This window comes from Durio zibethinus, chromosome 12, assembly GCF_047325235.1.
Source record: "Durio zibethinus cultivar Kanyao isolate XHJ-2024 chromosome 12, ASM4732523v1, whole genome shotgun sequence".
NCBI classification, from domain to species: Eukaryota; Viridiplantae; Streptophyta; class Magnoliopsida; order Malvales; family Malvaceae; genus Durio; species Durio zibethinus.
The window spans coordinates 23,276,609-23,289,648 of NC_143173.1; the positions used below are offsets into that span (position 1 = coordinate 23,276,609).

The 13,040-nt window shown below is 28.1% G+C and overlaps 1 protein-coding gene across 2 annotated transcripts; it reads right to left on the minus strand.

The window, feature by feature from the left end:
- Window positions 1-1,005: 1,005 nt before the first annotated feature.
- Window positions 1,006-12,950, minus strand: LOC111296005 (eukaryotic translation initiation factor 3 subunit C-like). 2 transcript variants are annotated; one of them, XM_022889974.2, is made up of 4 exons: window positions 12,798-12,950; window positions 4,628-4,687; window positions 2,708-4,501; window positions 1,006-2,159 (listed from the first exon to the last, which is right to left on the minus strand). In XM_022889974.2, the coding sequence occupies exons 2-4, from the start codon at window positions 4,649-4,651 to the stop codon at window positions 1,206-1,208; spliced, it is 2,772 nt and encodes a 923-aa protein (XP_022745709.2). In that variant the 5' UTR covers window positions 4,652-4,687; window positions 12,798-12,950; the 3' UTR covers window positions 1,006-1,205. The 2 variants fall into 2 exon arrangements, with proteins under 2 accessions (XP_022745709.2, XP_022745708.2); XM_022889973.2 differs by lacking the exon at window positions 12,798-12,950 and adding an exon at window positions 5,053-5,180.
- Between the last annotated feature and the right edge of the window lie 90 nt (window positions 12,951-13,040).

Below are 13,040 nucleotides of genomic sequence, written 5' to 3' on the forward strand. Positions count from 1 at the left end.
TTTGAGAGATAAAGAGGAAACTTGGTTCTTCTGTTCCATAAAAGGAAATTCACAGGGGAGAACCAGCTGGGACATCTATCTAGACAAAGTATCTATACAACTAGGAGAAAATGATTTCATCATATGTGAGAATTTTGGTTAGGGTCGGCAACCCAACCCATCTCCGGCAGATTTTGACCCGACCCCACCTCATAGGGTCGGATTTTTTTTTTTTTTGAAAATAGGGTTTTATTTTGGGTCGGATCGGGTAAAGCTAAGGAAAAAAAAATCGAGGTCGAGTCAGGTTCAGGTTTTAGGCAAACCGATCCAATCCGATCCGATATTATATAAAAAATTTATTTTTAATTAATTATTTAATTTTTTATTTATATATAATTATATATTTAAATATTTATATTTAAAAAATAATATTTTATTAATTTCGACTCAGGTCAAATCAAGTATGAAAAAAATAAAAAAAAATTTGAGTAAGATCAAATTTGAGTTTAATGAATATAAAATTAGGTCGGATTCAAGGCGAGTAAAAATTCATCTCGATCCGTTGCCAACTCTTGTTTTGGTTTTGTGCCTGATTATGATCATATTTGGACATCCCTGTACAAAGTATCTGTGCAGCCAAAGTTTTATCAAGAAAGGTGCTGAGCTTCAGGCTGCCAAGCTCGACCCCACATATGATCAAACTTCCTGATCATTACTGCAAGGTTTCTGAAGTTAAATTTGTTATTGAAACTGCTATGAGTGAAGTGATGTGCTTGTTTTTGTAATTATACAGCCAATCTGAAGCAGCATGTTTTTATTATGGCTGCAACAAGGTAATCCCATCAAGAGTTCTCTTCGAATGTAGTTTTTACTTTAGAATTCCAAGGAGAAATAGTTGAGTATCAAACATCCCAGGACTGAAAAGGGAATTCCCGGGCTAGGGAGCCTTTCAGGCCAAGGAGTCTTGGCCATTCTTTTATCCTTTCAGATTTTCATAATTCAAAAAATTTAAAAGACCGTTCTAAATGGCAGTAAAGAAATATTCAATACATCTTACGAAATCAAGCCAGCATAGATAAATACCAAAGTCCCATGGCTCTCGCATGGTCGCATCCATAGATGAAAATACAAAATTCAATGATCAAAGTTCAATAGCCTTCTAAAAATTCTGGAGGTGAATAACTTAAAAACAACAACAAAATTAGCTTCAAGATTACTGCTGCAAATTAACCCCGAACTCCCCGGTTGAGACTGACCATGCGAGCTGATGCATCCATCTGGGAACCTCTCATTCCTGAACCTGTCCTCCCATAATATCCACCTGTTCCTCGTGACTTACCTGACCGATCCCTTGAATAACCAGCTGCAGCAGCCTGTCCTAATGCCAATGGTCTACCACCAGCACTATATCCAGATCGCCCAGAAGTACCTTGCCTTCCCTGAGTGAAGGTAAAGTCTTGCCACCTACCACCAACAGCAGCTGGTCCAGCAGCATATTCCTGGTTATCTCGTCGCCTTAGTGGCAGATCCAATCCACCACCACCGATTCTTGCCTCTACTGCCCTTTCATTACTTTCAGCAAGTACTGAAAGCTTCTCTGTCAACTGGAATGCCAAAGCCTGCAATCTAGAGTGCTCCACATCATGGAAGACAATGCACCTTGTTGGTTGGTCCCAACTTGCATGCAGTTCTTCATTTATCATCATCTGGCTAACTATACTATGAGTCTGGGCCTCCGTGAGGTCAAACATTTTGGTTAGCTGGTCCAAGCTTAGCGAATCATAGGATGAGCAGTAAGTAAAAAGGTAAGTCCTCAAAGCCTCTTCCTTGATCTTGGCTTTCAGCATTTCAAGCACATTCTCTTGATTTCTAAGGAGCTTCCAAACATCAAGAGAATTAATGACATCAAAGGCCTTCTGGAAATCTCCCTTGCAAAGGGCCCTGGTGGCAGCCATTACGTGGTCACGCACATTTTCAGGGGGACCTGTAAATGTCTGTCTCTCACTCACCTCAAGCAACCGCCTAAATGTCTTACTTATAATCTTGCGTTTGGAATCAAGGGTGTTCGATGCCATGTTAGGCACCTCAAGGAGCATGGCACATATTAAATGCACAGCCTCCAGAAGCTCAAGGTTTATGTGCATATGGTAGGGCATCTGACGCCTCCTTTCCAACCTTTCCTGATAGAATCCACATATTCAAGAGTGTAAGTGTTTAAACAATAATATTGCACAAAAAAAAAAATTATATAATAGCATAGAATCCCTATTAAAGCTCATAATATTAGAATGTTTACAAATGAAGGTCAAATTTGCATACATTTAAGGCCTGTCAGTAGAGACACATATGGGTTCATAGAAGTCAACATTAACTTTCAATCACAATTATTCCTTATAATTATACCAATGATTGAATATCCAGTACAGCTTAATTACTCAAAAATAATAAAACTGGCAAGTAGCAAAGAAACCTCAACAACTAGGTTTCCTTATGACTTTGTCATCTTGTTTATGCTACTACATTTGTGTCCGTAACTTAAACATCCAAATGCCTGACCAACTAACCAACGAGTCAAAAAAATTTATTAAAACTTCTTATCAATCAGAAATTAACATGCAAAAACATCATGTGCAAAAAGTATAAAAACAATGATACTGTACAGACTTTATAATTATCAGTTAAAGCAATAAGGGAAAAATCTGTAAAGGAATAATATGGTGATCAGTACCTGTTCTGGAGTCTTCTCATGATATCGACTTTGTGAGACACCTTGTGCAAGCAATTCCTTCACTCTCCCACCAGAATACAGCTCAGAAAGGCAGCCATGTCCTTCAGCTATTAGTCCAACACGGAAGGCACAAAGTCCAACCTGTGCCATTGCCCGGTTAAAAAGTATTTGTGTTGAAACATCCATATGCTGAATATTATCCTGCAAATGACTCATAAGCAGCAAGTCACGAGCTATTGAAAACTCATCGAAAAGGGCATGGTGATAAATATCACAGAGCATAGCACGGGCTTTGGTCCGCTCATCTCCATTTTTGTAAATGAGAGATACTAAGATATCCATCAATGATCTGCTATTCTCAGGGAAGGTGGGCTTCCGAGACACAAGCTCTGGAGTAACAACAAATGCAGATGGACCTCGACTTTCCTCCACTTTAGGCTCATCACAATCTTTTTCTCCATCAGCAGCTTCTGAGAGCTCAGCCAGTTTCCTCATAGCATCATAAACCTCTTGCGGCTTATAATAGATGAGTTCAACACACCTTAGAGCAACCTTAGCAGCAGATTTTAAATCATCAACACGCTCTAAATACTCCTGGACATTTTGAGCAAGCACCAAAAACATAGGTTCGTCTCTCAGTCTTTCAACATACTCACGAGTGTGTGGATCGATGCATTGCAAGCTCTTGAAGAACTCATTATCTATTCTCTCAAGGAAGGCCACCAAATTTCCCCAAACACGGATTGTGCCATTATAGTCTGCTCCCTTCTGTGTTTCATTCTCATCAGGCTCAACCATATCATCAACCACAATGTTTGGGTACTGAACAAGAATGTCCAATATGACAAGCATATTCTGTACACACTTTTTCCACACATTTATAGGCATGTGTCCACTAAGACCTGGATTAACATCAAACTGCGCAGATATAACACTGAAAAGGATCTCGAGCTTCTGTGCAGGAGTCTTGGCAACCTTGGTCAAGAAGGTAAGTTGCTCAACTTGTTCAAACCTTCCAGTTCCCTTCCTTCCCCTAGCAGCCACAACCTCTTTAAACTTCTTGTTAACCGTATCCCAGGTGATCTCACTAGGGTCCTTCTTAAACTCCCGATCCATCAACTTATCTTTCTTGCTCAGCTTCTTCTCCCAAGCCCCATCAGCAGCATCATCGTCTGGTTCTTCTGTCTCATCTTCCTCGTCAGTAGACTCACCAAGCTGTGATGGGTCCTCAAACTCAGAACCAGATCCATCAGATTCCTCATCTTCGTCCTCATCTTCATGTTTATCCTCCTCACTCTCAGGATTCTCTCTATACTTATTAATCAATTCCTCATACTGCTTATTATTCTTTTTCAGCTTCTGCTTCATTGAATTCAAAGCCTTGTGATTACTACTACTCATTTTCTTCTTTGCTTCCTTATTAGCCAAAGCTTCTGCTAAGAAATCCTCCAACATAATAAGACACTTAATATAAAGATTCGGAACTCTGTCAGACTCGGTAACACGCATAACCTTCTCCAGCTGTTTATTAATCTTATCAAAACTCTCTTGCAAGCTGACCCAGTCATTGATTTTCATTGCATTCTTCATCTGATCAACCGTAACTGTCATCTCCTCAAACCTCTTATCTTTTGCAGATCTAACCACCCGCTTTTGCCCGTCCGAATCATCACTATCACTAGCATTCGCCTGTAGATATCTGCTTCCAGCTGCAGTACCCGTGGTTTCCGCAGCTCCCACATTCTCAATTTCATCCTCAAAATCACTCTCCTCTTCCTCAGTGTCACTACCACCCTATGGTAAATTGACAATAAATAGAAAATTACTATAACTTAGAAAAAAATTATCTACCAATTTTTGCTTAAAAGGCTATATATTTTAAATTCAAACGTAATAAAATAAATAAATTAATAAACGAACCTGAGTCCAGAATCGGGATGCCATTGTCTTTTCCTTTTTGTAAGTTAAATTAGTTTAATTCTGCAACAGAAAAAAAATCAGATTTTGCAAAATTAAATAAAATTATACGAAAAGCTGCATTGAACGAATAATGAGTTTAAATTAACAATAATAAAATTCTAATCTATTATATATGCGCTTCAAAACTACTGAAACGTACAAAATCAAAATAGCCCTAGAAATTAAAGGAAAAGCTATGCTTTTCTAACAAAATTCGGGCATAATACAGTCTGAATTTAACCCTAAAACACGCTCACCAACCAATTTCTATAGTCTTAAACAACCGAATTCATGAGTTCAAATTAAAAGGAAAACCAAAAAGAAAAGGCCATGAAGTTTATGAGTTGCGCTTCATTTATTCGGAAACATTGGGTATGGCGAAATACCTCAAGTAAACGACTACTACGAAGAACGGCAGTGATATGAATGGGGATAAAGAGGAAAGCACGATAGAGCGGCGGTCACAACAGAAAGAGGAAGAATAACGAGGAGGCCTAGGTTAAAACTTAAACGGGCTTTTGGTTTTGCTTTTTTTTAGCCCTACGCCTATATATAGCCGACAATCAAAATTCAAATATAATATTAAAAATAATTAAATAAATATCTATAATATAAAATTCGTGATATAAAAAAAAAATTTTAACCCAAAAAATTAATTTTTAAAAATCATATACATGTTAACACAAGTTTCTCTTGATATATAAATTTCAGTTATTTGAACACCATATATATAATTATATATCCAATATATAACTATTATTTATAAATAAATAGAAAAACAAGTATTCATCTGCCCTGTATGTTTATTATTTTATTTATTTTTAAATAATAATCACATGTTAAACATAGAGTTGCATAATATAAAAGTAACTGAAAATTAATCTTAGCATAAATTTATTTCAAAAAAAAAACTTATCAATATAAATTTATATTAACGTATAAAGTTCATGTGTAAAATATATCATTTAAACATAAAATTAATTTTAATGCCATGCGATGCACGAGTATATATTGTGATAAAAAAAATTAATTTTTAAGGTACCATATAATTATAATGTGTTTATCTTATATAAATATATAAAAATTAAAATCTTTTGCAAAACAGGCAATCATCATACGTGGATAATCTAACATTTTAATATGTGGACATTCTAAAAAATTTAACATATTTTTGTAATTAATCTATATTTTAAATTTAAAATATATATTGAAAAATAATTTAGTTTCAAATATCATCTTTTCATCTTTGCATTTCCCATTACATGGTTCCTTTTAAATCAAATATCATCTTTTCATGTGGTTCCTTTTAAATCAAATATCATATTTTCATAATCATTTTGAAACTTAAGTAAAAATGAGAATGATTCATAATTTTTTAACATGTGAACTTATTAAATGATACATATTAATTGCCATTAATTAAAAATATTGTATTTAAACAAATTTATTACCTGTTCAATATTTGATTAGAATGTTATAAAAAAAAACTTTTTGATTAGCATGATACATCATTCAAACAAAAACTTTTATAATTTATAAATAATAAAATAAATAAAATTCTATTGTTCTCTTTCTTTAACGTGCTTGTCATAATATTAAAAATCCACCACTTCCAATCTATTTATGAGTCAACCATTTCAATTTACATTTTATCTTAAGCGGATGGTTTAAAAAAATATTAAAAATTATTTAAAACGTTTTGGACCAAAAACACCTTAAAAATTTTGAAAAGCATTATTTAAGATATTTTTTATCAAAAACGTTTTAAATAATCCCCTTTAAAAAAATTAGAGATTATTATAATCTGCTCATATTTTTTAGATGATATTTATTTAAGGTGTTTTGGACTAAAAACCTTTTAAATAATTCATTTTAAAAAAATAAAAAAAATTATTTAAGACATTTTCTAACTAAAAACGCCTTAAATAATTTTTAATATTTTTTATTAATGATATTTTATAAATAAAAACAACAATCAAATAAAATATTTATCTTTTTTTATTATCAAAAGTTGGTTGTAGAAGGTCAAAAGTATAGTAAAAAATAAGGAAAACAAAAGAAAGTAAGATCAGATACATAATACCTAGATGACCTTATTTATAAGTAAAAGGTAAAGTAGGGTAAAATAGTTACGTAATTGAGCTAATGTAACACTATACATATCAAGTGGACCTGGACCCAAAACGTCTTAAATAATCTACTTATATTTTTTAAATAATATTTATTTAAGGTATTTTTTCACTAAAAATACCTTAAATAATCCATTTAAAAAAATAAAAAAGATTATTTAAGATGTTTTCCAACAAAAAATACCTTAAATAATCCTCAATATTTTTTGTTAATGATATTTTATAAATAAAAACAACAATCAAATAAAATATTTGTCTTATTTTACTGTTAAAAGCATCATTTGTCATTTAGATATTTATTATTAATAAAAATTAATAAAAAATTACCATCATATATGTTAAAGAGATTATAATAATTATTCAATAATTAATATATGTAAATTCCTCTAACCAAATGAGTAAATTTGAATATAAATTACCTTGAAAATGAAAAAAAACCTCAAGTATTTCACTTTCCCAAAAAATCACTTTTTCCTTTTAAATCCAAGATTTTACAAACCAAACACCCCCTAAGTAATTACCTCCAATCTCAATAGGTATATGACATTTAGAATCATATAGTGTTATGATAACAAAAAGAAGTTTGAAAGTGAATCCAACCAAATTCATGGACCATTTATATCAACATTCCAATTTAGATAAACTATGTTTTAAAGTATGCTTCACCCCTAGCATCCTAAAAGCTACGAGTAATATAACTTTGGCGAATTCAACAATATCATGTACTATTCCACTTCATTTAAAAGGTAACTTTTAATTTCATAAGGAATTGTTCTCATTTTTGCATGAAGAGAATTCATTACATGATTCATTTTAGTGATTGCACTTAGATGAGCCTTCCCTTATGTGTTTTGCACCACTACTCACTATTTATTTCATCAAAAGCTGCATCAAATTTAATTTAACAATTCTTGTAAGTGGAGGGCATCCAATTGATTTCATTCACTTCATTCACACAGATAACTCTATAATCTTCTATTACCTTATGAAAGTATTACACATCTTACTTAGTAACATAGCCATTATTCTAAAAATAATAACAAAGCTTGAGCATTATCAACAAAGGCGCACAATCTCGACCTTTTAAATGGCTAACTTGAATAATCATTTCCATTACCAAATCTACTATTTCATGGTTTAATCACTAAAACTAAAATCACAATCTCAAGAATGAATGATTATATATTTATATTAATTTGCACAACTTAAATAAAACATAATAAAAAAATTAACATAATCAAAATAAGTATCATAAACATATATAAAACTAATTAAACAATTAAAAAAAAATACACATAGCACCAAATGAAGTAAGTAGCAAACAAATAAAGCAAATAAAGAACAAAAATAAAAGAATTGAAGAGCTAGCAAACTTTCAAAACCAATAATCTAATGCATCACAATAAACCTATTTGTAATATTCAAGTGGGATATTTAAAAGTAGGAATTAAATTTAATTAAAAATTATTTAAGGTAAATTGAATTGTAGTTTATTTATTTATAAAATTAAAAATGAATATTCACAATAATATATAATTTCGACTTTTAATTCAATTAATAATATAACAGGAAATTGCGCTTAAATGTGATTAGAGATTATTAAAAAATAAAGATGATATATATGGTTTTGAATTTAGATTGGTTGAAAAAAATTAAATTCAAAGTAATATATATAGACTTCAAACAATAATATTGAGCCTTAAAATTAAGAATTGCCAAAAGATAATTAAGGTGATAATTGATATTGATTTAATTAAATGTTTGAATTTAAATTAATTATTATGCATTTAAATAAGTACATGTGTCAAAATATAATATAGTTCATATGTCAATAAGTTAGGCCATCCACATATATATATTTTTTGGTCAAAGACTTTGTCCTTTATATATTTACTAGTTTTTTACCTATGCAATGCACGAGATTTTTATTTTCTTATAAAAATATTTTAATTAATTAAATTTAATATGATAATATTATATTTCTTTTAACTAAATTTATATGTTGTTATTATATTTATTTCAATTTGAAATCAAAATATAAAAAATTCTCCATACAAAATTTCATTTAAAATTGGAAAGCATATTTTGTTTTTATTTTTTTCAACAACTTATATATTAGGTTTGGTAACTTAGAATTAAAAGAAGAGATTTGGATTTTAATGTAAAATGCGTGATAAAGCACATAAAATATAACATTAATTCATGATTGGATAATTGCTCATTTTAAAATAAGTTATTTTATTTTTTATGAATTCACCAATCAAACAAAAATATTAAGAGAATTTATAATCTAAAAATATATATTTAAATAAATTTTAAAAATTTGTTTTTATATGTTAAAAAAATCTAATAATTTGATTGCAATCAATCTATTAATATTTATTTTTGTCAATTAACTATTAAATAATAAAATTAAAAGATTTTATTAGCAAGCACATTTATTTCATACTTGTACATATCACTTTTTCTTGCTGATATGTACATATATTTTAACATATATTTCTAGAATATATTTTAAGTTAGATTATAAATATAAAATATTAAATAATATAAAAATCAAATCAAGAGTACGTAATACTAATTTAATATAGGATAAAATTTATCTAAATAAGGTAATGAAATTAATAAAATTTTTATAAAAAGTCTATAGTTATTAACTTAATGACTGTATAGTTTTCAAATTTTATAAGCTTTTTTCAAATGTCAAATAGTTGATAGATAATAATTTTTTAAAATATCTTTGTTTATGAATTAATTAATTGGATGTAACACAAATTCCTTTCTCATGAGATATAAAAAAATCTTTATATTAATGTAGTATTGTAATATTAGAAAGATAATATATAAAATTGAAATTTGGTCTTCTAATAATATTTTAAAGTTAAAAATTTTTTCATATTAATTATTAAATAGTAATACATCAAAACAAACTCCTATTCATATATAATGTCTATGTTGGATGTTAGAAGTTGAGAATGAAATTTAATTTTAAGCAATTTAAGGTAAACAATAATAAAAATTAATTTTTAATTACAACTTAAATTGTAACTTATTTATAAAAGGTAAAAATATTGGCTATTTATAAAGAAATGATTATAGTATTATATATATATATATATTGTATAAATCATTCAGATAAATCAATTCTTAACTCGTTATCTCTTAAAAGGTTTGAATCCTTATTTAGCTTTACTTTGTCAATAACATTCGATTTCATCAATGCTAACATTATTTGAAAACTTGATTTTTACTTTAATTTTTTTTTAAAAAAATTTACGCTTAAAAACTTTATGCCTATAAACACAATTTCTTATTATCGAATCCATTTTTCCAAACTATCAAAGCTTATTGATGGGTAAATAACAAATTTTTAGTAACAAAATAATTTATTATCTCTGTTGTTCAATTTACTCCAATGAATGCCAACACATTTCTAACACATTTCTCAAACTTAAAAGACACCAATTAATTTAGTTAAAGGTAACTGATGGAGATTGTATGTTAAGTGATTAATGTGAACTTCAACTTTGTTTTGAATTTTCAAAAGAAATGACCAAGTAAATCAATTAGCATAATTCTCATTACATATAATAATATTTAAGAAATTAATACATTTATAATTTAGATAACGAATTAAATTTTTGTTTTTATTTATATTTATGAGATAATTGAATTTCATTTGGTATTGGAATAATCGAAATTTAGAAATTGTTAATCCCATGCAAGACTAATTAGTGTAAACCATCCATATTTGTTTGGATATTCTCTTGCATACCATATCCTATTCGCCTCATTACAGTAATCCTTCATTATAGTATTTGAGATCATACGTGTTCCTATTAACAGCTTGTTTCCAATTAGAAAGCTAGTAAAACTTTGTAGCCAATATTAATCACATAGCATACATATACATTTGCACGTAGATTAAATTTTAAGTTACTTCATTAAAAAATAAACTAAAATTTAAATATAAAGATAAAATAAAGCAGGCCATTTTATATTGTGTGTGAAATGTTTAGATTAATTTCTAAGGCATATCAACTTATTCCTATATTATACTAACATTGTTAAAAAAACTAAAAGCATATTAGTTTTTTTTTTTTTTGCTAAAAAGCAAAATTTAATATTAAAAAACAATAAAATAAATCACACTTTGAAATAAAAGGGAATAAAACAGATGAAAGAAAAAGAAACATATCAATGGAACAAATTAAAAAAAAAAAAGAAAAAAGAGAAATGACACATAATAGAATTATAAAACAAAAGTCCAATATTATTATCTCTGACAGACAAAAATATATTCCTATTTATAATGTTGAAGTTGGTGTTAAAATTAAGAATAAAATTTATTTGAGAGTGATTTAATGTAAAAAAAAAAATTAACTTTGACTATAAATTGAATTGAAACTTATTTATATAAGGTAAGAATAACTATTATTTAAAAGAAAATAAATGTGATAATCTAAATTAAATAAATTTACTTTTTTTATATTATAAATGAATCAAATCAAATTAAGTATATTGATTTTTTTAATTAAAAATGCATAAAATAAAATAAAATAAAATGTATTTATTAGATGACACATATTGTATATTTATGATTGTACAAGTGTAAAAAATAAAACATACATAGTAAATATTTTCTTTTTTTGTTGAAGGTTTTGAATTTTTTTATATTAAGATAAGATAAGATATAAGATTAATAAGGTGTTCAAGGTATTTAATATTTATTATAATAAGTTGACTAAAAACTAAAAATGGAAGTAATTTATGGAATGTATAAAAACTATCATTTAATAAAATTAAATTTTATTATCATTATTACATTAATTTTAAAATCTTTTTTTTTATTTCTTTCAAACGTATTGAATATACACTATACTTGACTATTCTAATTATTAAGTATAAATTACTCTCAATTTAAAATACTATTACTCTTAATTTGGTTCTTAATTAATTTTAGTTAATTAATCATTCAAAAATAAATGTTAACAAGAATCATTGAATGTGTTTTATGATAATGAAAATAAGATATTTTAAATTAAATTTATTTTACCATTAAACATAATTAATTTTAAACACATAAAATTTTTAAATTGTCTACATGTTTGAAAATGTAAACTAATCAAATCAAATTATTTGCCTTTTTGTTAGAAACTTTGGCTTTTATATATTTATATAAGATATAAGATTTATTACTTTCAACACTAATAAAAACTATCCTTCAGAAAAAAAAAAAAAAAACATTAATAAAAACTAAACCTTTGAGAATAAGATACTAAGTTTTAACTTCTAAAAACCCTTTGAAAATATTTATTAATTTAAAATAAAAAATAAATATTCTCTTGCAATGTATGTTAGGGGTGATAATGATGATTCGGTTAAAAAAAATAGGTTAATCAACAATATTTTGATTTTTCAAAATTTGAATTGAAATTCAACCGAGTTAAACCAAATTTTATGGATTTGGATTAGTTCAATTCATCGATTTTTTAAATTTAAATTTTATTTTTAAACATTAATTTTAATTTATTTACACAAATCTATGAATAAAAATATTTTTATTTTCTAAAATATATAAAATCAATATACAAATTAATCCAAAAAATAAAATTTAATCCGGTTATAATCAAAATTCAAATCTATTAATTCCCTGCTAAATTCAGGAAAAGTGTTCAAAATTTGCATATTTCACATTTAAAAATAGACATTTTCTCTATTCAGTAAATTTATCAACGAGAAACAAACCATTATTGATCCAAAAGATTTTTAAGCCTATGAAACACGGAAACCGCATCGACACTGAAATTTTCAAAAACAAATAAAAAAAAAGAAAGAAGAAAGGAAGGATAACACCGCCGTCAACGGCTGAAGCACCACTTTTAACCGCAAAAATAAGAATTACCTTAAAAACAAATAAAAAAAAAAAGAAAGAAGAAAAGAAGGATAACACCGCCGTCAACGGCTGAAGCACCGCTTTTAACCGCAAAAACAAGATTTACCTCGATGTCGAAGGCGCGATGCCGTTTCACCGGAGAGTTTATTGATCTCAGCTTCAAATCGGAAATTGTAAGAGAGTGGCGTCTGACTTTTTCTGAGTCTGACTTTTTCTGAAAGGCAAGGGAGGTGAGTGAGTCGGATAGGCTTGGATGCTCAAACAAGTAATAATAAGATACAAGAATAAAGGCAAATAAATGGGGCTGGATCAACAATTTTTAATCTCCTTGGCCCAACTGAGTAATTTT

Coding starts and splice junctions, on each gene's coding strand:
- LOC111296005 (XM_022889974.2), bottom strand. CDS start 4,651: ATGGCATCCCGATTCTGGACTCAG. Junction 4,502..4,627: donor CATCCCGATTCTGGACTCAG/GTTCGTTTATTA, acceptor AATTTACCATAG/GGTGGTAGTGACACTGAGGA. Junction 2,160..2,707: donor ATGAGAAGACTCCAGAACAG/GTACTGATCACC, acceptor GGATTCTATCAG/GAAAGGTTGGAAAGGAGGCG.